Source organism: Barbatula barbatula (assembly GCF_947034865.1).
Source record: "Barbatula barbatula genome assembly, chromosome: 12".
Classification (NCBI taxonomy): Eukaryota; Metazoa; Chordata; class Actinopteri; order Cypriniformes; family Nemacheilidae; genus Barbatula; species Barbatula barbatula.
In genome coordinates, this window is record NC_136775.1 from 2,126,544 (window position 1) to 2,146,685 (window position 20,142).

General features: G+C 39.0%; 1 protein-coding gene across 3 annotated transcripts in view; it reads left to right on the forward strand.

Moving 5' to 3' along the window:
- Positions 1 to 20,142, forward strand: part of rftn1b (raftlin, lipid raft linker 1b) — a 70,144-nt gene that overhangs the window by 7,895 nt on the left and 42,107 nt on the right. For all 3 annotated transcript variants that reach the window (XM_079470262.1, XM_079470263.1, XM_079470264.1), the window contains exon 2: positions 4,169 to 4,340. In XM_079470262.1, coding sequence (XP_079326388.1) covers positions 4,196 to 4,340 — 145 coding nt within the window. In that variant the 5' untranslated portion in view covers positions 4,169 to 4,195. The remainder of the gene's footprint in view (positions 1 to 4,168; positions 4,341 to 20,142) is intronic.

A 20,142-nucleotide genomic window follows, 5' to 3' on the forward strand; every position in this document is an offset into this window, starting at 1 on the left:
GGCACAAAGTTCATTTAAGTACATGAGCACCAAGTTAAGTGAACTCAACCCTTGTGCGGTGTTCATGTGTTACTCGGCCAATGTTTGCAGGTCATCATATACTTTCTAATTGGTGTCTTGGGAAAGCGTTCCAGCTTTATGTGCCCACCAGCTCCGGACCCCCTCATAAGTCCAGACTCATTCAGTGCTTTTTTAGATAATTTAGATGCATCAATAAAATTGTGTGTAAAGATATTTATTCAGACGTTTACTTCATACCAGCTTTGAACACAGAGAGCATATAGGGTCAATACTTGACATTTACTTCAATCACATTTATGAAAAAAATAAGCTATTCTTTTTGGGTAAAAACGTACTAAAGGCAAATCTATAATAGGCTACAGGTTAAAAAAACATTCATCTTGAATCAATTTTTGTTATTTTAATAATTGAGGTTGACAAAACAAATAACTGGATGATTTTGTAAACATTGAAAACAGCTGTCAAAGATCTGAACACCTAACAAAGGGTTGAAGTTTTTAAGGTTAAGTTTTTGGGAGACTGAATTTCACTCGATCCTTTGAATAAAGTCAATTTATTCAAGTTCACAAAATTGAGCAAACAGTTCACCCAAAAATGAAAATACTGTCATCGTTTAGTCACTCTGAAGGTGCTCCAAACCTGTATTCTGATGAACGCAATGAAAGATATTTGGAAGAATGTTTATAACCAAACACTTCTTGGACCCGAAAGAAGATATTTGGAAGAATGTAAAAGCAGTTGCACCTTTGACTACCATTGTGATTTTTTTCTACTATGGTAGTCAATGGTGGCCAAGAACTGTTTGGTTACAAGCGTTCTTACAATTATATTCCTCTGCGTTCATCAGAACAAAGGCATTTATCCAGATTTGGAGCAACTCAAGGGTGAGTAAACGATGACAGAATTCATTTTTGGGTGAACTGTATCTTTAAGTAATAGACCAGTACTTCATTTTACCTGATGAGCAAGTTTACAAAAATTCTAATAACTAAATGACTCCTTGACTTTACTTAGAAATGTTAAGGCAATTGGTTGTGTTGGTAAGTGTCATTGCATTTTATGGTGTAAACTTGACATTGAAGTTTTGTCCTTTCCTCTCAGACCGTTATTGACTTAACCCCTCTGAGCTGTGGCAAATGTGTCAACATCGCATCTGTCGGCTCATCTACCCGCAATGGATCATTGCTGAGAACATCATCCCTAAAAACATTTCCTGTGGCATAAAAGCTGATAAATTCAGTGGAGAACATTTATTCTTTATTTTGGACTACAGTGTGTGTAAAAGCGAACACTTGAATCGAACTCTTTGGCTGTCAGTCACTACAGTGCACAGGGAGCTGTTGCCAGGTTGACTGGGGAGACAGTTCTGCCAAAAGCTTCTAGCGTGAAGCAGAACCTCGCGGTGGGAGTATTCGCTCTGAAATCATAAACATCTCCCACTTCCTCCATAGACTCTAAAAATACCTCACTTCCCCCTCCATCTCTATCAACTATGCAAATATCAGTCCCTCCAACCAACTTTGTTTTCCTCGCGAGCACACACACACACACCCCCGTTCGGGTTTGCTCGGTTTCTCTGGCGGATGTAGCGCAAGCTTAGCCCGTTGTCTCCCGAGAGGCCGCGTCTGCGCTCAAATCACGGAGCCGTGTCTGAAATAGACACTTGTACGTCAAAGACGCATATTTCAGGGGCGGTTTGTTGTTTTTTTGTCTGATGGATGAATGCGCGGGAATGTTTTGAAAGCTTTTGGACTTTATTAAATCTAGCTGTCCTTCAGTTTGGGATGAATGACTGTTTACTGGAATATGGGCTTTTAAAGGCTAAATATAAATCAAGCATTCAGTGCGGAGATAAAATGTCATGTTTGATTCCATCAATTATACCGTGCCTTATAAATCAACATCCAATTAAAAATGACAATAAGAAAGAAAAATTGCAGATGAGATCTCTTTAATATATCAGTTACTGACATCAATGAGATTAATCTGAAAGCGAATGGAAACTTTTGCTCTCCAGCGATATTTCCCAGAAATCTCACGTCATCAGAGTTACAGAAGAGATCTCAACGATGTGTCAAACTGAGCTCAGGTTTGTAATCAAAAGTCAATATTGTTAAAGATCTCAACATAAACTGAACACTACCCTTTCACGATCCTACTACACAAAAAGTGCCCCCTACATTTATTTTGTTAACCAAAAATCCCAAGACATCCACACATCATTTCATTCAATTGACCAAGAGGGAAAAATCCAATTGCTGGGACATGGTTGTGATCTGAGATGCCACGTTCTCAAGTGGATTGGATTGGATGCAGCCATGGATGTCCAAACCCAACCATTATGTCCGTGTCACAGGGAACAGGGTTTCATGACAGCGTTCATAAATCTGCGTGGCCTCTCATCCCGGCACTAATTGAAGTCTGGAATCGCCGGCACGCTGTGTATTATCCCGACTCCTGATGAACAATCTGCTCCTTGATTTTGCCTGATTGATTCTCACCTTTTCATTCCAGTGGCTCACCTCATTAACTGTGTATTCTCTAGAACCCTCGGCTGCTGACGCCTTTCACATTATTCGGCCGCCACATGCCTGACCGCTGTAATTAGACGGGAACATAATAGAGAGATTTCTTCATCAGTTGGATACAATGAGATCTTACCTGCTCCCTTCTGATCGGCACGCGACCGTCGCTGCCTGTCACTGTGGATTTGGAGAAGGGCGCTGAATGAAAGAGAGGCCGCCGCTGAACGTGTTAATTCTCAGCCTGCCAGTTGAGAGATTGGCTTCTCATGATGAGATGAAGCCCATTTACGTCTTTTATTTATTTATTTCTGAGCAGAAGTAATCTACTGCGCTCTTAATTGGGTCCTTTTCTACTTTCTGACAAACCACCGCCGAATGATGAAGTGCGTGAATGAGACAAAACAGTATTTGTTGTATCCACAGTGTTGTCTTCAGATGCACATGAGGAAAAAAGCAAAGATACTGATAATGAACGTAGAACGCATGGATTCAAAATTGCACAACAGTACATAAAACATTCAGCATTTTGTAGGTCATTTAGCGGATGCTTTTATCTAAGGGAGTTTTTACGATTGCTACAGGCATACACACAACAAGAGAGAGAGAGAGAGAGAGGGAGGGAGAGAGAGAGAGAGAGAGAGAGAGAGAGAGAGAGAGAGAGAACAAAGGAGAAGTTTTATTTTAAATTATATGTAAAATAAGAGCAATTAGTACGTGAAACAGAACACAGTGTGCAAACAAGTCAATATTTTAAATAAGTCTTTGTTTTGCATTTTAAATTGAAATCTTATTGAATAATGATTCTTGACCTGCATTAAAAGTAATGCAGAATTTTATATTTACTATAGACGGTTTTAGCAGTAACAACATAAACAAACGTTATATGGCACAAACTTAACTTTTCGGATAGACCCAAAGAATCAATAATTGTTAAGTTGTTGTAATATACGATAAAATATGAATGCAAATTTATATTAATCTAAATTACACAAATTATACACAACAGAACATAGACTGGAAGTTAACTTCCGGTTCGGTGTGTGCGTCCGATCAAACCGTATATAGTGACCTGTAGTAAAATGTGTAGATACTACGTTAAAAATTCAAGTATGCAATTTACTACAGATTACTATAGTAAATACTGTAGTATATGCCTAGTGAAGTAATTTTCATATATGGATATAAACGAAACTGGCTTATTTTACTTTGGTTCATTTGTGTCACTTAACAACTCACGTTCATTTGCATTGTGGGATTTTATTATATTGAAATATTTCACTGTATTTTAGTATGAACATTATTTGAAGGGCTCCTGACATTATGAAGCAGACATCAGAGCTTGCTATAAAAACCCTTTCTGAATCAGTCTATGATGAAGCAAAGATGAAGCATGCAAGCGCTAATGAACATCTCTCATTCACATAAATAACTGGTAGAGCTTCGTACTTTTAAAGAAAGGTATATTAGACATCTGTGGCGCTGGTGTATACTGCACACGAGCAAGGATGAGTACTGTCTGCGATGGAAGAAATACATAAACACAAGAATGAAATCTGATGTTACTGCAGTGTTGTGCTCCTCTCTCTTCACCTCTGTTTCTCATCATGTGTCGTTCATTCCAGGTTTCAGTGAGCACAAGTTCAGCAGAAATGGGCTGCGGGTTGAGGAAGTTCCGTCAGACGGAAGACAACAGTCCGGGAAAGATCTACTCCACCCTCAAAAGGCCGCAAGTGGAGACCAAGACTGGGGTCGCATACACGTACCAGCACTTGGACTTCCTGGTGGGGAAAGATGGTAAGAGAACTTTGGTTCGAATGTCTCAGTGTGAACATCTTCAGATTTGCATTAAAAGGTTTTCAGCAAAAAGAAAGAATAAATATTTATGTAATGGTACACAAAACATTAGTTTAATAACTAATCTAAAGGCCAAATTTCAACCCGAGAGGCGTTTTTTATTTTAAACTTGGTACATATTTCTTTGATGTTTATTGTTAGAATCGCAAGCCAAGTGGAAAAATACAAAATCAAATTACGGTTTTAGATTTGCATGACAGAAACGGTTGTAACAGAGTTGAAACCGTATAATAAAAAAATCTGATCACCATTTCCTAAAATATTGTTTTTTTTAGAGTTTTAGGCTTTGAAATGTTTTATCCTCTTCATGAAATAAGCAAAAAAATGTTAGGTTAAAGCATAATCTGTGAGAAACTTTCTAATTCAGGCAATAGCACAAAGAGATTCTTCAGAAACGGTCCTCCATTCTTAGCAAATCCCCAAAGTGATGACACATGCAAATAACAAACCTAAATCCTCCCAGAATTCTCAGTGTGATTCACAGCTGCCTGGTTATACCACAGTTCATGTTTCCAGAGCGTTGTCAGGTGCAGAACAGGGTGTCTGTGAGACGCTGGAACCTGCAGACTGTGAGGTGGCTAATAGAGAAAGCTCCGGGGTCTTGGCTAAATATATCTGTCAGTGTTGTTATTTCTCACGAGCTCAACTCGAGTTGAGTCGTCTTGCCGGGTGTTGAGATGAAGTGTGAACCAGAAGTGTCAGTGACATAGCCCAGCAGATGAGAATGATCCTGTTATGCTGAGGTCTGTCCGTGGGTAAACTCATATCTCTATCCTCCTCTTTCCTTCTCCGTTTCCGTCGTATGGGGAAGACGACTCTTATTTCTACTGGAATCAAAGATGATTTTCCTATAATCATAAACATGTCACTTCGGTTACTATTTTTGGATTAATCCACTAGTCTGCTTAATCCATACGTTCGGCTACTGCTTCAAAAAAACAGGAGATATATCAGATATGAGTTGAAATGGGTTTTCTAGTTGACTCTTTAGTGCCCTGCTCACACGAACCCATTCCTAAGAATTCTTCAGGATTCAAGATCGAAGTGGGCAACCCCACATTTCATAATGACTCCTTACTATTTTACATTTACAATGAAATGTTTGATAAACAAAATAACAAGTATTATAAATGCATCCCCTTACAAAAATACTGTAAGTATACATCAAGTTAATGTTATTATTGATCTTTTCTTAAGTATACTATAAGTATACTTAGTGTGTACACTTGGTAGTGTACTTGCAAGTGTACCATCTCAGTACTACTTGGGACAAAATTTGGCCCACTTTTATGTACACTTAATGTAAAGTTTGTAAGCTTGAAGTACACTACTTATTAGTAGTGGTTTGTACTGCAGCTATACTACAAGTGAACTTAAAAGTATGCTAATAGTTTAATAGTTCAATACATGTAGCAAACTTTTATAAAAGTACACTTTGAAGTACGCTCTGTAAACTTCTTACCGCAGGAATACTTTTAAGTTTACTTTAAGTGAATGTTACATTAAACTTACAGAAGAGATTGTTCTATATATTATTTACATTGTTACAATATACACTTTTATACAATGTAACTTCGGGGTCACATGACTGTATGAAATGATAGGTCTTCCGGGGCTAACATACAGAATGTTAGAAAACATTATAGATGTTTGCTTTGTCAAGGTCCATCTGGTTCAATTCTTTTATTTTATAAAATGGATTTTTAGGTCTCATACTATAACTCATACGTCTAAGCAACAGAAATTTTTAGAAGATAAAGAAAAGAGGATGCTGATGGCACGTTTCCAAGTCATCGTTTGGCATTTAAAAAATTGGAATGTGGATTTTATACTGAGGTATTCTCGTACAGTGAGATTTTGATATTCTTGCATTCCTGATACTTATAATACTTAGTTTTCCCTTTAAGCTGATCTTCATTAAGAATAGATCAATATAAATATACTTGTCTGTCAGTACAGTTTCAAGTACACTATACTGAGAAGTACATAAAATGCAGACTGAAAGTACACGTTCTTACTTTTTAGTTTCCCACATTTATTCATTTGGCAGACGCTTTTATCCAAAGCGATACAAGCGACCACAGGTATAGCATACTTACATAAGCTTCTCTTGGCTTTCTTTGAGCCACAGGCAGTGCACACCTTAAATAAATGACCGGTAAACAGATATTATAGCATATGCAAATTCCAAACGGTGTTTTACAGCAAAAGTGTTGATATATAGCGACTGTTTTAATGCGTGACCTTCTAACAAATAATTGAGTCATCTGTCTTATAGTGTTCGTGGATCAGGGCCCTTGCTAGTGGATGACTTTACACTCACAGTATACTGAAAAACATTATAGGGAACTATAGAGTAGAATAAGAAAAAAATCTGATAGCTCCAATGCCAAACCAATGTCATGGAAGTATAGACAGACATTTCGGATGACATTTTCATGCAGGTTATGATCATAACAGACCGGGGTTTTTATAGAAGTGACCTTGAAATGTGTAGTGTTGGTGAATGTGTGCACTGACGTGTGTACTACACGTAAGAACTCTGTTATGTTTAGGAGTACATATCTCACAGTTTCTTCATTACGCCTCATTTCTCCGCACTGCTTCTACTCTATTATTGCAAATATATTACTATTCATAAAAGAGAAGTTGCACACCACTTTAAAGGAGGGAGGGGGGGATGAGCAGCAAATGTTTCATCTACACGGAGACAATAAAGTCCCTCATGCTCGACTGCATCAGCTAGCTTAATGTTCCCTGACGCTGCACAAGTGGAAACGTTAGATTGCACATTTGTTAATCGCCTTAATCGAATTTATGCTTCAAAACGTTATGAATGTAAGAGCCAGGAATTGTGTCGAATCAGATATATTAGAGGCCGACCCGTCTTTCTGTTTTAAGATGTTGCGGTGAAATTGCGACACGCACCAGATGTTGTAATTACGATAGAGTCGAGCATCGAGCAGGCTGAGCTATCCATTTAAGTGACTGCTTTGATTGCACAGTTAAGATAAATGACAGACGGGATCTCTTTAACGTGTTGGTTATTTCTTCTAAATGCCATTAGAATGGAATGGATTCGTGTGTAAAGTGCTAATGTGTCATGTAAATGTTTCATACTGTGCTCACATTTGCCAAGATATCAAAGCGAGATGAACGTCACACATAGCGAAAATACAAACTTAGAATTTCGAATTCAAACGAAGATGAAACGAGACGGAAAATGTCTTTCCCAGCTTAAAAGATGTAATCCAGCATGTGGTTCAAGAGCGAAACTGTTGATGCAACACTAGCTCGTGGCAACTTTTTTACGTTTGTACAATCTCATTTGTACGTTTCTGGGTAGCTTTTAGGTTTGGTGTTGGGGTGGACAATTTAGGCTTGCATTTTACCTATATTCATACTAAGGCTGTCACGATATCAAGTTTTTCCCCGCACAGTTACTCGTGGCCAAAATACTTTATGGAAACGATATAATTGTGATATCTAATGCAATGCAAATCTATGATGCTATTAGTCCCATCTTTAATTTGACGTTTTGTCTTTTATTTGGCCAATAAATCACAATCAAAATACAAATGTACGGAGGCAGAGAAAGAGTTTGTAACATATACTGGTGACTAGCCATTCAGGTGATGAACTTTTTGGACAAAAACAAGCAAGCAATATAGTGAGTGACGTACAAAAGAGTTATTTTACTGTGTTTAGTTTGCCTAAAGCCGTAAACATCCAAACATCAAACTTGGTTGTGTTTTTTCAGTACTGGCGTACAAAGAAACACAATGTGAATCAGGAGAATGGGTCTCGTACTAAGTTATATGACAAAAAACCCATCACACTACAAACACCAGCGTTGTGCTTAAGATGCCCGGCACGTTTTGTTGCTTCTCTCAAATATGATTTCAAATGCTTAAAATGTCAAGAGGAACAGAAAAAGAAAACGCACTTATCCAAGGCCACTCGGCCACACACCGTCCTTAAAGTGTACATGCAGAGATGCACAGTCCCTGATAGAATCATCAAGCGGGTCTGGTTATGAAAACACAACACCTTATATCTTCATTCAGTCTGTCGATCACTGGCTCACGGCGGCCGACGGGTAAAGCGGCAGAGATGAGGGGAGGCTAAAACGGTTCAGCTGAGGTTAAAGAGAGACAGAACGCGTGTTTGTGTGGCGGATTAGAGCAGGTGGATGCAGAATCTGCTTTTATCCCGTAGCCAAGCAGCGTGAAAATTGAGATGGCGGGAGTCACATTCAGGAGAATTCGCAGTCATTTTCTCCCCTGCATTACCTGTCTCCATTTCATCCTCAACAACTGCCACAGTGCTGATGAGATCAGGCCCCGGTCCCTCAATCTCACACGAGAGCCACAGCTCAACCGCAGTCTGTGAAATGAAGGTTCGCTCGTGTTAGGTTAAGGGCTTCTGAACAAAGGCAGGTGAACCTCTATTTCATTTCTCTCTAACGGCGGAGGCAGAGACTCTTAGCTTCTCAGCGAGATAGTCAGCGATAAACATCATATAGAGCATTTGGGTTCCACATTTAAAGTCTATATAGACACTGACAATGAGTCCGTTTACAAGCAGTGTTCGTTTTTATAAGTAAACACGTGATGCTACAGTTCATACAGATGTGACCAGGTGAAGTGTTGTCAGGATTTGGATGACTATTTAGGCTACCTATACCTACTCCCTTCCTATAGAGGGAGTCGTTTGCAGACTAACCGCCTTTGCTTAGTTCCACTAGGAAGTGGATAAAAGCATGTACACGTGTAGGGTGAATGAATTGTTTGTTTGGCCCGGGCAGCATGTGTTAAGGTTGAGTTGGTGGAAGTGATCTACAACAGAAGGTTTTGCAGTTTTTCATTCACATGGGAGACGTCCAACTGGTTGTAGTAGGAACGTTTTCTGGGATTAAATGGGGAGCCAAGTAGCCGAGCGGAGCACCGGAAATCGACACAACTAGGTGCTAGGATCCTAAGTGCAAGAAACCGAGTGCTTCGGGGTGTAATTGCCACTTTCCCCTTATTATATTTTAGATAATTGTACTGTACCTCCAAGTTGTATTGTATTTAGTTTGTTTTGTTTTGTTTTCTTTTCTGTGGTTTTATGAATGGTTCGGCAAATGGTATCGTAACATTGTGCTCAATTACCCATAGCTTACCTTTAGCATAGAGTTGGAGTTGTTCCACATGTACTATTCAGTTTGAGCTTGCTGTGTACAGGGTTGTTATATTGGGAATGCTGTGTTAATAAATTGAGGTTGCGGTATTTGATACACTGTGATTGTGAGGTGCTGCTATTGGCCATGAGTGTGCCTATGTCCAGTATTGCTTGCCGAGCCGCAACATTTGAACTATACCATTTGTAATAATAAAATAAGGTTAATGTTTTGTATACCAGCCTCTTGCTTCCTTCTTTGAATCCTTCAAGATACCTGTTGGGGAAAAGTTATAATATTACACAAACGTCAAATTTATTTTCCTAGATTTACGCTTTCGTTTTTAATGAATGAGTTCAAACGTGCGGCACATTGTACATGAGACAAGTCACCTGGGGATAAACTCCAACATACAGTATGACAAAACATACCGAAAAATATCTTTATGAACACAAAAAGTAAGTACATTTAACAATAATGTGCTGCAAACTGTACATGGGTTTGCCTTTAAATCCGACCAGCAACCAGATCTGCTTTAGAGGCTTTATCAATGATATTCTAATGGAAAAGACTGCACTTTAAATGCCGTTCTGCAAATAAAGAACAAAACAAGGCTAAAGTTATTGTTCTTTTGCAACAAATGTTCTTCGTCATCGACCTCAGAAGAACAATAAATACTAATACAACACATATTCACTTCCTTGTTCATTCTTTCAATAAGGGTGGTTCAATCCTGTTACCCCTTTATGAAAAATGGGACGTGTCCGTCTTATCTCACAGGAGTTTGTAGCTATTTTACAAGGTGACTAATGCGAATGAAATGTTAGATTATAAGCAAAGAAACACCCTCACTGGCACCAAAGTAAATCATTCTAATACATACAATTGAGATACAACGTACATATTCATTGGAACTGACCACTATATCAAATAATTACGAATTGCCATGGGTTTTGGTCCTTTTCTTCAAGAAATATTTTTCCTTGAAAAACAAAGTGTGAAAACAAATTAAATCCATGCCATAATGGGCAACACGGATGTAAATTGAGTCCAAAAGAAGCGTAAACTCAGGATGGTGCGAGCTAGTTTGTGCCAAAATGTGGGTCTATTGGTGATCTTGCGGTATAGGTGTCATATCAGTATGTAGTCTCAGTCCGCGTGCTGACATCTTCACCGTCAACAGGAAGTGCAGATCTCTGCAAACTTCCTTCCTCTCTGTCGACAGAGCGAGAGTCGAAGCTCTGCTCCAGTAATATGTTTCACATTACAGACTGTTTGTAGCAAGAAATTCATCTTACTCTGCTCAATATCTGTCTGTGTCAGGCGCCGGCATTTAAAAAGCTTTTACCCGAGTAAAATCTCTGAGTAAGGACATTTATTGCTAACCATCTTCCCTTTTTCCGGGTCTGTGAAATAGGCCGTCTCTGCATTGATCTGGCAGTGCTTTGATAAAGCTGGTTTGCTTCACGGTGTTAAGGTGGACATGTTTGGCATCGGTCCTTTGCTTCTGCTTTGCATCACAGCATCTGTTCTCGTGTCGCTGCTAGAGAAACACATTGAACTCTCACATGCCTGTTGTCTCAGATCAACGTCACAGTCATCTCAAAGAAGCCGTATTGATTTTACTGACATGCAATCATCAGGTTTGCAGTGGTGGGCTAAAAAAAATAGTTTTAAAAGAAGACCACTGTCTCGATGTGTTCACGACGGTGTCAAATAAAGGTATGAATGCATATTTAAAGGAACAGTTCACCATTAAATGTTCTGGATTTGTTAACCCAACCCCGTGCCATTTGAAGATTTTTGATGTCCGGGGAATCCCAAAGCAAATACATTGCAGGTTTTTTTGAGCTCTCGTCCAAATTCATAATTGTGCCCACGCTTTCGCAATCCGTTCGCACAGTTTTGCAAACTGTACTCGTGGAATTGAAGCCTCATAAGAACAGAACAAGCTCCTGCGGGAACAATAACGAGTATTGTATACGGTTGTATTTTAGATTATATTATAAATTGTCTTAATGTGTTTACGCGCGTGGCGCATATAAAGCATGTGTTCATTGCCGCGTTTCACTTGCATGGCGTTGGTTTGACATTAAACTTTCGATATTCGCAAATTTAGGGACCATCTCTAAAGTTACATAGACATTAAAATACCTTTTTCCAACATCAAAAGCATTTAAAGGGAATGACTAATATCCACAAAACTAAAGTGTTCATGTTTGTGTCAGCTATTATGCACAAATTTTAGATTGTTGAATATTAAAATAAACGAATTACAAAACTGTGGCCACGAATTTGCAGGTCTTGTTTTTTTTCTACAACAGGTGACTAGAGGGGCTCCGCACATTTCGCACAAGGGGTTGAATAAATGATGACAACATTTCAATTTTTTTGTTGAACTGTGGTCATGGTGAATTGAAGGTCATGAACAAAGTTCCTACCACTCCCCGCAACCGGTTTGTGGATTTAAACCTTTCCCTCACGGCTCTCGTCCCGCCCTGCTCACCACACGGACCTTAATGTTCAGCTGTCCAAACTGTATTTCTGACTGTATTTCGACTGTATTTCTTGGGCACTTAAATAAAATCAGGAAGATTGATAATAGAACAAGACAACATTTAAATTCCTTTATATTCTTTCAAAGCATATTTTTCAAGAGCACCGGGGTTGAACTATCTTCTAACATTTGAGAAACGTGAGATGATACCGGCAGCTGAAGTAGAAGACATGCCACTTCTGAAGTTTAGCTTTAAAGTGACTTCAAATCATCGCACGTCGCAAACAACAGCTGCTTTTGAGCAGAATCATGAGCGTCTATTCATTGTGTTAGCAAGACATTCATTTATTTCTCTGATTGGACTATAATTAGAGTTTTACACGCCAGTTTGGACGACAGTGAACCTTTCTGGCAGCGGATTCAGCTGCATTATTATTCAACACTTCTCTCTTGCATCTGAGAGGTTGAAAATCGGTTGTCAGATTTGTCGTGATTAGATTTGCTTTTTAAAGTTTTTCACTGACTGCCAAATATACAGATTTCTCATATTCCCATCCCCTTACTTGCAATTTTTGGACTTGTAACTTGTTTCCATGGATTCAGCCTCTTTGTGGAATCATGGAGCTGTTTCCATGACGATGCACCACCTGTTGTTCCGTTCCTTTTCACACGTCTGTCATGAGATGATTGGCAACTGGGAATAGCAAATTATACAGAATAATTCTTGTAAGGAGGTGTTGGGTCCATTGTGGCTTATTTTTAGGTCTGTACTGTAGCTACACCACAAAGAAGTGTTAAAGGTTATGTACATGTTTAGTCTTTTTTAGATCAAACAAGAATAAAAGTGAAGATCCAACGTTAAAATCATTGGCTCAATACTGACCTATTCAGTCTTAGTGATGAGAAGAAAGTTCAGCTTTAAGGCAAAGATGTAGGCGGCTTCATTTCCGTTGCAGAATTGAGCAGGCTTCCTTACGCATAAGAAAGAAAGAAAAAAATTCCTGTAAGTTGTCAGCTATTTTGAGGATGTACCCTATTTAACTGCCTCATGAATATTTGAAGTAATCATGCAGGAGTCCTGTCATACAGTCATGCTGAAAGGACACGCAGATGTTTCATTGCATTTAAAGCACCTGGTGTTCTGCATTTGAACCCGTTGCGTTCTGGTTTTATTACACAAGGTTTGTACTGTATGTATGCGCATTTAACATTTAAAAAATAGAGATCCTGGAGACAATGTGGGAGCTCCTAAAGCTGTTAATGATCAGGATGGGGGTCTTGTTTCCTCAGACAGTACAGTGCCACAAAGCAAAATAATATATGCTTTCTTGTAGAGGTGGCTGATCTAAAATTTAAGGATAGTAAAGGCACAGTTCAATCAAAAATGCTAAATCTTTTATCATTCATTCATCCTCATATCATTCCAAACCTGTATGACCTTTGTCTCTCCAAAAGAAGATATTCTGGAGATTGTTGGCCATTGATATTTCTCCAAATATCTTCTATTTCACTTTGAGGTGGATTCTCTACATCAAAAACATTGAAAAAAAACATTAAATGATAAACTGCATTTGTAAATAAATTGCCAGTATTTACACATCTTATGCCTTTCCTTATAATGATTCTTACATGTCTTTATTCATTTGATCATAATAGAGATGCATATTACATTTCTCCACTGATACGATGGACGATTATTCAGTGTGATATCTGCCGATATGATAGTGATTCTGAAGTTAATATTTCTTATTTTTCGGGAATGTTATTAATTCCTAAAAGGACCATTAAAATTGAACAAAAAACTGGTGACGTTTCTAAACATTTTCTATGTACGGAGCTCAAATTAATTGTATTTTCCAGTCATCTTCTGATTGACAGTATATATCGGCCCTGAACATTGGCTGCTTTTAACTATCGACCGATATCTGAGAGTAAATCGCTCGACCCCAGTTCCTTCAGGGTATTGAAAAGAACCACTCGGACATTAAACAAACTTCTTAAGTGTCGACCGGAAAAAAGACTTGAAACAATACATGACTACTGAACTTAGATTTTTAGATAAACTACACTTTTCAAGTATTTAAATGTTGCATCAACATGCAATGTCTGAAAAAAGAAAGTAATACAGGTGGATCTTCAACCTTTGACACTTTATATTTAAAACACAGTACAGTACAGACCTAAAAATGAGCCGCAATGGACGTAACACCTCCTTACGAAATAATTATTCTGTACAATTTATTATTCCCTCTAGCCAGATTGTACAGGTCTTATGTCACTTTTGCATTGCACTGAACAAATCACACCAAGTGTCTCATTCCTGCGTCAATCGCCAGACATTGAAGACACTTTTAGTCAAAGCATCTGGGGGTAACGCCTTCACAAACCACCGTCCATTTAGCACACAGAATGAGTGACAGCATACGGCACAGCAGCATCAAACAGCCGTACGAAATTCTGAATTAACAGCCCAGCGGTTTCAATATCACGCCAAAAAAGCCACAATCAGACTACATCACATTGATTTCTTTACATGCAGTGATGATTGTTGCGTCGGTTCAATAGCACTTGATTGTCGCATTCAGCACGACTGAGGCATTGGGCCCATTAAAGCCCGCCGACAATGGCCGTGAAGTAATATTCTTTGCTATTCCAGACTCTCATCAATGGATGCAGAAATAACACTGATGAACTAACCTCCTCTACTTAACAGAGCTTGTTCCCAAGAGCTGTCACTTAGCAACAGGGCTGTCACCGGAATCCAGGCAAAAGCCGGCGTCTGAGATCCGTCAAGCAAACAGAAGACTGAATTGCACTAAAAGGCTTTTAATAAAAGCGTTTTACCGGCAAAACAAATCAACTTTAATGCGTCCCATCAGGCTTGCACGCCGACATCTGATTCACATCTAGAAAATTCCAGATTCAGGTTCATTTAAAAATTTAAAACCGCCATCGGTTGTTCACCGCTGTGGAACACAAAAAGAGAAATACAGCTAGAAACATTTTATAGATTTCAGATTTGAGAGAGCATCGCAATGTTCATTCATTCAGTATTTCTAGATGTATTGTGGTCATTACAGTCCAGCGTCTGTTGAATGTTTAACAAAATCAAACACCCAAAAGTCATCCAACAGCAATGTGAAAGACTGACAGCATGACAAGACACAAAAAACTGTGATAAAAATAAAGGTTATCACCTAAAAAAATAGTTTTTAAACTTTGAAAATATGACAGTGTTATTGCTTGAAAGTGAATATGAACTTGATTTCTTGCCGCATTTGAGGTCTGATCAAATACAGAGCATATTTTCTGTTATTTTAGCCTGTTTCTTCAGTTTTTATTTTTACATTTACATTCATTCAATTGGGATCCGAAAAGTTCATGACAAATCTACTGAAGATCTCATGGCTTGAATGGTGCATTAACGTGATAGTTCACTCAAAAATGACAATTCTGTCATCGTTTACTCACTCTGTTGTCATTTCAAACCTTTATGACTTTCTTTCACAGAACACAAAGAAGATTTTTGGAAGAAAGTTGGTAACAGAACCGTTCACTTCAATTGTATAGACACCAAACCAATGCAAGTGAACGGGGGCCAGATTTTACAACATCCTTATAAAAATGTTTTGGTTTTATATTAAGCAATACAGTCGAACAACCAATGAGAACAGATATATGAGTACATGGTCCACTTCTGCAAGGTTTATGATGATACTTATATAAAAATGAACATTTTGTTTCTGTGTAGCGTGACATTGGAGTTTTTCAGAAGCTGGTAAAAGTCAGAGCATCGGGTTTGATTCAGTAGTGAGTAAATACTGTATGTCTCTGTAAGAATCGATCTGTCTATGAGACGATAGCAATGCAGACATGTGGCTCTGTTTCTAAACATGTGACTGTGGTTAAACAAGGCATTAACAGTCAATCTGCCCTTCGACTGATTATATCTCTGGGGAGATGTAAACTGCCATGTCTTGTTTGTGTCTTGGTACTTTGGAGCTAATAGTCCTTAGAAGATTATTCAGTCTGCCTGTGGGCTACAAAACAGCAGTGACATTGACAGGAAGAGGAAGAGCAGAGAGAACATCTAACAGCATGTACTATACACCGTATTCCAGTGCAATGCAGTCTTGGAGAGATTATAACCAAATGTTGCGTTATTTCCGTCCACTGGCAGTGTGCTGTACGCCGGAAGAGAAGATGTAGAGAATTCTGTTGTAGAACACAACTAAAGCCAATGCTGTGTTCAATAGGATGGAAACTTCGAGCAGTCATGAGATAATAGAAGAGGAGCTGATCAAACAGATACGAGACGAGGAGATGGGGAGGCACAGCGAGGGGAGAAAAGGAGATGATGGAGAAGAGGAGATTGTGGAAGGAGGGAAGATGATGGGAAAATAATAGGAGAGAGATGAAGATGATGACAGGAGGAGATGATGGAAGATGGGAAAAGAGGCGGAGATCATGGGAGAGGAGGAGCGATGAGGGAGAAGATGATGGGAAAGGAGACCATGGGAGATGAAATGATGAAAGATGACGAGAAATGATTTAAGAGAAGTTGAGGAGGAGTTGAACGATCTCAGACGAGAGGACAAGAGATGATGGATGAGAAAAGATGTTGATGGGAGAGGAGAAAATGGAGGTAGATGGTGGGAGAGGAGGCGATGAGAGAGGAGATGCAACGATGGGAGAAGAAATTGTGGAAGAAAAGATGAGGAGGAAATAAAAGATATGTGAAAAGAGATGATGGGAAGGAGAGAAGACGATGGGAAAGGAGAAAACACGATGGAGAGATGTTGGTAGAGGAAAGAAGATGAGGAAACCTCTTACCATATAGGTGATGATACAGGAGAAGATGACTGGAGATGAGGTGACGGGAGAAGAGAGGAGATGATAAAAGAGATGATGATGGAAAAGGGGAGGAATTGATGGGGACAATAGGAGATGATAACAGAGAAGAGGAGATGATGGGAGAAGCCAAGCAAGGAAAGGAGAGATGAGGGGAAAGAAGAGACAGAGCGAGATAGAAGAAGACGGGAGAAAAGATGATGAAAGAGGAGAACATATGATGGGATCTGAGAAGTAGTGTGAGGGAAGGAGAGAGGGAAGGAGAGGCAGTGCGAGGGGAGGAGAGAGATTTGGGAACGGCTCCACAGTCACAGCTTGATTCTCTCACAAAGGGTCATTAGTGAAGTAATTAACGCGTGCCGCTGTGCCCTGGGGCTCATGTGCCGACTGTGAGCAATGACTGCTAATGACATACAGCACCCTCACACACTCTTTCCATACAGTCCTCCTTCATTAGGACACACGCGTCATGTTAAAGGTCCTGCGGTCCATAAACACGTATGTGCTGTTCATCACGGCAAATTCTCACAGACGTCAGGAACGTTCCACTGCTCGATTGAAATTGAGTTATTAACGTGGTTTGAAGACACGCGGGTCGCTAACAGTTATGAGATTAAACGATGCGGAACCGTATAGTTCCTTTCCATAGTAGTCACACAATTCCTTCTCACGGTTCATGCCAATCGGATTGAACCATGTTCCCCCGGGGCAGAACACAGCGTTCTCCTCGCTCCCCGACTTCCATCTCTCAGCTATTTCATTTCATACTTATTCATTTGCTGCTCTGTAACGCCAGTCCCGGGTCAAAGGGCACGGAGAACAGTCGGACGCTGAATGATGTACAGCTTCAGGGATGAAGGTTGGGAGGAAACAGACAGCGAGATGTTTTCAGAGCATTAAGAACACAAGCCTGTTTGCCGGAACAATCATTCACTCGTTCATGAGTAACATTTTAGAGTTAATGTAAAAATAATTACATTTCTTATTAATAGTCTCTGCGGCATTGGCCACCGACTGATGTTGAAATGAGTTTTTTTGTGTAATGTCTCTGGGCAAGGGTTACTATTATTACTGTTAATCAGACGGAATAAACTTTTACAGAAGCACACGGGTATGAAAGTTTTTTTAAGAAAACTAATATGATTAAATCTGAGAATGGCACTAATTTGCAAATAATTGATTCCAGCTGGAATGCCTTCACATTAGTGGATATACCCAAAGCTGCAAGTTTGTGCATGAGACCAAAAAAAGTACCCAAACAGCAGAGATACAGCAGGAGAATATTATTGCTTAGAGGTGCAAACCTGATCTAACAGGATTTCATCATTTGCGTAAATGTGTACGATGCAAATTTGCAGGAAAACACAGTTGGGTATCGTTTGAATTTTATAGCTTCCGATTCCGCTTATCGATTTAGATTCTTAACGATTCCCAGTTTTGATTCCACGGTTGAAATAAAACATCTAGATGTCAACCTCTATGGTCTATTGGCCTGCTTACTGACTGCTTTGCAAAAATATATACAGTATGTGTCAGTCAAATCTACTTTCAGGGGAAGGTCCATGGGATCATGCACCAGAAACACAAACATCAATCATGTTGAGAATCATGAAACATCATTCATTCAAAAACAACTCTAAATACAACAGGCCTTTTCAAGAACAACGGCATGAATAAAGTTAGCAAGCATTCCAGGAATCCTTCTTAAAATTTGGATTCATAAGCGAACGAAATGTGCCACAATGCATGCTGGGAACTTTGGTGTTTGTTAAGCTTACATGATTTTGCAAGTTTTGGTCAAAATCTTAGAAAAAGTCCCACCGACAAAATAATCTTTGTAAGCTGTGGACGAATTTTGGTCAGTACACAAAATACTATATCAGCTTCTTCTGCAAAATAATTTGTAAATGTAATTAAAATCAAAATCAAATGTTATTACCTTTGTTAGTTGAACATATTGAAGTTGGATTTTTTTCAGCGATCTCAGACAAGCAGATCAAACTAAAATGTTTAAATTCCTCTGCATATCCACTTCGTAAAAGACGTTTAGATTGCCATGAGATTGTGATTTCATTTCTATTTCTTTTCATCTGTTTTAAATATTGTGTGAATTCCAACATGGTAGAAATACATCTATCATACAGTAAATGTAATGTCAACAGCGCAGCTATGATAATATCTCAGCTATCTAAGGAGAAGAAAACACCCAGTAACAACAAACTATTTAGATTAAAGGTTAACTGTGTAATATCAGCTTCACTGAACAGAATGAACAAAATGATAACCCCGCCCCAAACCAATATTGCAGCATTTATTTCATAACAGTACTCTTATTTTGAAGGCCGCGGGTAACCGAACAATGGCGGGACCCATTCACTTTTATTGCACAAAACTACTAAAACAAACTCAATGGGTGCCGGCGTAGTTACCGACATTCTTCAAAATATCTTCTTTTGTGTTCTGCAGGAAAAAAGAACATCATACGTGTTTGAAATGACACAAGGACGAGTAAATGCTGACACAAGATTCTTTTTCAGATACACGAACCTGAAAAATACTTTTATAAATCGACGGCCACAGGATGTGCAGTTAACAGATAATACAGTGATTAACTCGAGCAAGACCCCAGTATGTACTGGCATGTGATAAAATCCATTGCTTATTTATGTCAACAAGAAACAGAAAGAGCACGAACCGGAGGAGTCGACAAGGAGAGTTAATATCATGGGGTAAACCCAGCATGTCTTTGCCTCCGGAGAGACTGTGTGTGGTTACACACGCCAAACGCAAAAATCAAATTAAACATAACCAGGATTAATTATAGCTAAACAGATCCAACTGCGCACATGAATTAGCAAGCTTTTGTATCTGTGCACCGTTTATTTTATTTTACGGCGCGCAGAGAATATGACGGAGAAATCCAGGCTTATTTTTAGCCAGCTGAGAATGAGCCCTAAAGGGCCCTTTGCTTTTCTGAGCAATTTTACAATGAGGCTGTGGAATTACGCCTAAGAACAGGAAAAAGTACATCCGCAAACAGCTCCTGACATTCTTTCTTGTCTTTGTACTTTTTTCGTACAGCATGCATTTTGCACAAGAGACTGTGAAGAATCTGAAGTCGCAATGTGAAATTGTTTTGTAGTTATTGTGTTTGTTTTCTGTTTTCAGCATAGCTAAGGCACAGTAGTGAATACTGCGCATTATAATTTGTATTTTTTTATGCCAAACCGCAG